Genomic DNA, 5,676 nt, shown 5'->3' with positions numbered 1-5,676 from the left:
ACCTTTTTTCTCCCATCCAATCTAGACTCTGCTTCCTTCAGTTTTAACGTATTACCCCATGTCCTATCATTGCAGTTCCTAACACAGAGTTCCTGTCTGGCTTCCTTCCCTTCACTTCAGATACAGAAAAGTTGCTCTGAGGTCTCCACATACTCTTCTCTTCTTCAGGCTGAACAGTCCCAACTCCCTCAGCCTCATAGGGGAGATGCTCCAGTTGTCTTTTCAGCACCATTATCAGGCCATGCTAAGCACAGCCAGAGTAATTTCATTCCAGAAAATGAGGTGCTTGGAGGAAGACTGGATTGCAGATGTCTAAAGCAGCTTTGTTTTCTGCTTGTCTTCAATTTTGCATCTGTTTGTTTTGATGACGTTAGCTAGAGGCAGACCATCAGAGGAAATGAAAGGTCTATATTCATGCTGCAAAGTCAGGCATATTTCATTGTCAATAGCAAGAAATCTTTTCATTCTGTTTGCAGAGGCATAATCCTCACATTTTCAAGGAATTTTTAAACCATATTGAGGTTTTGCTAAATTTGTGGACTGACATGAATGTAGAAATCCAAATTAAATATACTCAAGTAACATGTTTACCCACTGCTTTCTGCTTATCATCTCTTGCTGTAGTAACTGTATCTTAAAGTGGTTTGTCTTTTCACTATAAAGAGGGGGAATCAGTGACTTATTTCCCTATTTTAATTTACTTCTGAGAAGATATCAGTGTAAAACACACCTAGCTAACTGTCATCATCTTCTGCTTCCTTTCACACAAATGTTGCTGTTCAGCTGGAGGGATTTATTGTCATCAGAGATAAGAGTGAAAGCACAGAACTCACCTTCTGTCTGGGGAGCTATTTGATCCCCATACACTTGGTCTGCAAGTGAAATCTGGACTAAAAATCAGTTGATTTGTGGTGCAAAATGGTACATAAGGTTTCTAGATCTAATTAAGTTATAGCTATGGTGTCTTCACTTGAGTTGGTGGGGGTTCTTAGGAGAATTGAAAAGATTCACTTTTCCTATGTTACGGACTTCCCCATCCTTCCGTGGATCCATTCACATTCATATAGCTGTTGGTACACCATTGCATTCTGTTATCTCCATGGACCACTGTTTTTGGTTTTTATGGGCCTAAGTTTGTGTTTGAAGAGAAGCAGAGAAGCATCGAATGGGCTTGATTTAGTGCAGAATAATAGAATCATAGAATTTAGGGGCTGGAATAGACCTTACAGGTCATCTAATCCCAACAGCCTGCCCTGGGCAGGGCAGGGACACCTCCCCACTAGATCAGGTTGCTCAAGGCTTCACCCAGCCTGGCCTTGAACACCACCCAGGGCAGGGCAGCCACCACATCCCTGGGCAACCTGTGCCAGTGTCTCACCACCCTTACTGAAAAACAACTTTTTTCTCACATCCAACCTAGACTTTTCCTCCTTCAGTTTGAACCTGTTACCCCATGTCCTATCATTGATCAACCCCATAACAAAGAGTCCCTCTCCGGCTCCCTTGTAGGCACAGTAATTGTCACTGTAGAATAAGAACAATATTACTTGAGTTCGCATCCTGCTCTTTAATGACACTAAAATAAGAGTTCCAGAGGACAAAATCTTCCTTGAGAATCTGTATCATGAACCTGTCAGGCCGGTTTTTTTACTTCCTTGCATCAAGTGGTTTATCATGCCCTGATGCATCTGCATTAACTAATAAAAGTGGATTTTCATTTAATGAATGATGTTGACCAGTCTGAATTGTACACAGTCACTGTAGTGATATTATTACTCCATTGGAGAATGCAGCTTCCCAGGCTGTCATGATTCTTGCTAAATGAAGTATGGATTTAATAGAAGCAGAAGTATAGCAAAAAGATATAATACAGCTTGTAGTTGTTCTGCAAAATATGCATCTTGGTTTCCTTTAAAAGACAAACAATCTGGAAAAGCTCTGCCTGTTTTCTTCATTGTTAGTGGTCAGTGGCATATCACAGTTCTTAAACACTTGAAGAAGTAATTGATACCTCAACCTGAAGGAACGTATTTGTGTTAGAAATTTAATATCTTTTGCAGAAATTATGATCATAGAATCATAGAATTTAAGGGTTGGAATGGGCCTTACAGATCATCTAGTCCCAACACCCTGCCCTGGGCAGGGACACCTCCTCACTAGATCAGGTTGCTCAAGGCCTCATCCAGCCTGGACTTGAACACTGCCGGGGTTGGGACAGCCACCATGTTCCTGGGCAACCTGTGCCAGTGTCTCACCAAAGTAGTCACTAAAGGACTTTATTACTAAAGGACTAGTTTGTAGCCAGTCCTTTAGTGGTAAAGCATGTTTGATGTAACCAGAGATTCAGCCGTGAGTTTTCAGGTGAAGTAAATTGCTTGTGAATTTAGAGAGTAATAGCCCCATTAGAGTTTTCGTAAGAAGAAAGAGTGACTCACCAATCTAGTGGAGTATTTTGAAGAAATTAATGAGCATATGGCTAAGGGAAGTCTATTTGCTGTGGTATTTGACTGTCCAAAAATGTGTTCAATATTTTACTTTAACTGATAATAGAAAGCAAGTGGAAAGGTTTGCTTGTAAAGTAATATATGATTAAAATAAAGATCTAAGAGATGAGTAAAGAGGCAGGTTTGGCAATGGAAGGAGCTCACTCACAGTATCGTAATGAAACTTCTGCTGTTCAATATATAAAAAAGAAAAAAAATCTGGTAATTTAAGGAATGTACTTATAAGATTGTTTAAAAATTATTATCCAGTCTCATACTTCCTACACATCTCATGTTGTTATGCCTGAACTGATCACCAAAGTAGAAAGTGGTAGTTTAAACTTTCAGGATTCATAAATTTTACGTTTATCTCACATTGAAAAACTGACAAATATGACAAATCATGACTGGAACCACAGTGAGAATACGGAACTTGTGCAATAAAGTACCCATTCCCTGAAGGTAGAGATTTGCTTTGGATTTCAGGAATAATACTCCTAAGGCTAGGGAAGGTAATCACTTCTGACCATATATGTTTATGAGAAAGTCAAGTTAAGTGATGTACTTGGTAATTAAATTGCCTTCAATTTAGAGTGGAAAATTCGCATTTCCTGTGTAAGGATTTTACACATATTTCAACCTTTCAAACTTTTAATGCATCTTAAGCAATAAATGCAGCAACTGTCATGCCTAACATTAAGTAACGTCTTAAACATGCTTCCTTTTTAATCTCCCCTTGGTAACCTCTCTTCTGCTTTCTTGTGTCTCTATTTTCAAATTATCTATGATTCCAGCTGTTAACAGTGGTCAGTTTGATACACTAACCCTGTAGGTACATGTGTGTGTGTTGGTGAGTTACACATCCAGATAGACACATCTGTGTGCATTTTCTATTCCATTATGAAGCAACAAAGGTATCTTAATAAGTAAAAATAACAAACTTTTGGAAACATGCGCTTTTCCTTAGGAAAGTAGAGTTGTTTACCTCTGGCTTGCAAGCATGTATAGCAGTTCATACACCAAAGGATTTTATCCTTGGATGAACACATTTCAGAAACAGAGCTAAGGTTTGAATAGGTCTTTCAATTCTTAAGTAACACTCTATGAAAACACAATGAAAAAATGTCAATTTTCCAACATATGTGGAGTTTTTGAATCATTCTATATTGTGCTAGAGTTGTTTACCTCTGGCTTGCAAGCATGTATAGCAGTTCATACACCAAAGGATTTTATCCTTGGATGAACACATTTCAGAAACAGAGCTAAGGTTTGAATAGGTCTTTCAATTCTTAAGTAACACTCTATGAAAACACAATGAAAAAATGTCAATTTTCCAACATATGTGGAGTTTTTGAATCATTCTATATTGTGCCTGCCTATGCTGGTGACAAAGAATTTGTTTTCTTCTGGCACTACTGTGCACCTGGCACAGCAATAGGAGAGAGCTGCGTTTTGTTGTGTTTTGTGCAGAGTTATTACTCAAGTGCTGAATGCAAAGAATTTATTGTTGGCTGATATAGAAAAATAGCACCAGGACTTTAGATTCAAGCCCAGCTCTGTGGACTGTTAAAAATGTGTGAAATCATTGTGTAGTGCAAGTCAGCCACTAATTTAAGTGAGGCCAGATTTCCTTTAAGCATATCCTAGGAGGTTTTTTTGCCAGGTTTTGACTTTGAGAAGGAACACATCCAGAACCCAACCCATATGGGGGCTTGGTTTACCTTTTCAGAGCACAAGGATTTGCTTGTCCATGGTACTTCCTCCATAACCAACTTAAAACTTCCATTTAGTTTATATTTGTCTCCATCACTTGTGACACACAGTACCTGGGGACTGTGCTACCAGTGACTCCCTGCTGAGAGGAGCAAATTGCACTGGCCACTTTTTCTTATCTGTACCTTTAAATTAATGAGGAAATAAATTATTTGTGACTTTCTGTCCACGTGGTGTAAGGATATTGTAACAGTACCATTTCAGAGTTTGTTCTTGGGTACTGCTTAAGGGGAAACACTGCCAAGTTTCTGAGAAAGCATGAAATGTAAGTAAGCATTCTTTTCCCGTTTCCATTTGCAGGATGCTCTGGCCCACTAGGGATAGAAGGAGGAATTGTGTCAAACCAACAAATTACTGCGTCATCCACTCATCGAGCTCTTTTTGGACTCCAGAAATGGTATCCATACTATGCACGACTTAATAAGAAAGGTCTTGTGAATGCTTGGACTGCTGCAGAAAATGACAAATGGCCATGGATTCAGGTAACAGATGGAACTGAGGAGGAAAAAAATCTCCTTGATTCAATTGCCAGTGTCACTTAGGAAACTGATGAAGACAAGTGGTTAACGAACAGCTAGATTCTTACTCACTGTCAAAAATGTAGTCTAGGCTAAAAGAGACTATTACTTGAAAAACAGTGATAATCTTGACTTTACAAATGCACAAATCTTTTTATTTAAAAAACATGCATATGTTCCATTGTGGCTCTAAACCATGGAAGCAGGTTTAAAAAGGCTTCTTTGAATGAAGCTGCTTTCCCCATATGTTACATTTGGTAGTTAAGTCCTGAGAAGCACATCACAGCAAGATCACCTGGTAGAGATATTTTGACATATGCAGCCTTCTGAGGGCATCTTTCTAGCATGCTTTAATGTGGTTTTGGCTGTACCAGAGCCTGCAGGAAGAGCTGGTCCTCTCTACTGAGCTGCTCTGGGCAGCAGGTCAAGTATCATGTGCATCATACTGGAAGTAACAAGAACTCTTTCAATTAAGGTTGAAACAGCTGTTAGTTCAACCACATCCATGGGGCTGAAAAATGCACATTTTCATATTCTCATTCAAGGATGTTATCAGTAGACTGATCCAAATGGCACTGTGAACTGGATTTCTCTGTGCCCAAGAAATTACTTCAGTGAAAGTCATGAAGCAGTGAATATGAAGTCTTGTGGCAGTATTTTAATGAAGATAATCATTATACAGTGATTGCTGTAGCTCTTTACTTTTATGGCATTTTCTTTTTGTGATCTATGAATTGGGCGAAGCTTTGGCAATGTCAGCTGTTGACCAATACAGGTTAGTAAGTGAGATCCTTGTGGGAAAACCTTTTGTACTGATCAGTATAGTCAATATGTGAAGAAAGTGCTTTCCTGTCAGTGACCACCACCACAGGATTTAGCAAAAGAAAGTATCTGATTATCTC

At 39.0% G+C, this 5,676-nt stretch overlaps 1 protein-coding gene across 1 annotated transcript in view; it reads left to right on the top strand.

Moving 5' to 3' along the window:
• Positions 1-4,738, top strand: part of LOC103807547 (EGF-like repeat and discoidin I-like domain-containing protein 3) — a gene marked incomplete at both ends in the record, with an annotated part of 55,492 nt that extends 50,754 nt beyond the window's left edge. Inside the window, one exon of the mRNA XM_009080282.1 lies at positions 4,557-4,738. Within this exon, the coding sequence (XP_009078530.1) occupies positions 4,557-4,738 (182 nt within the window). The remainder of the gene's footprint in view (positions 1-4,556) is intronic.
• Positions 4,739-5,676: the final 938 nt, after the last annotated feature.

This window comes from Acanthisitta chloris, unplaced genomic scaffold (genome assembly GCF_000695815.1).
Source record: "Acanthisitta chloris isolate BGI_N310 unplaced genomic scaffold, ASM69581v1 scaffold4550, whole genome shotgun sequence".
Lineage (NCBI taxonomy): Eukaryota > Metazoa > Chordata > Aves > Passeriformes > Acanthisittidae > Acanthisitta > Acanthisitta chloris.
Note: the sequence above shows the minus strand (reverse complement) of the source record. Positions and strands in the feature narration are given on the sequence as shown.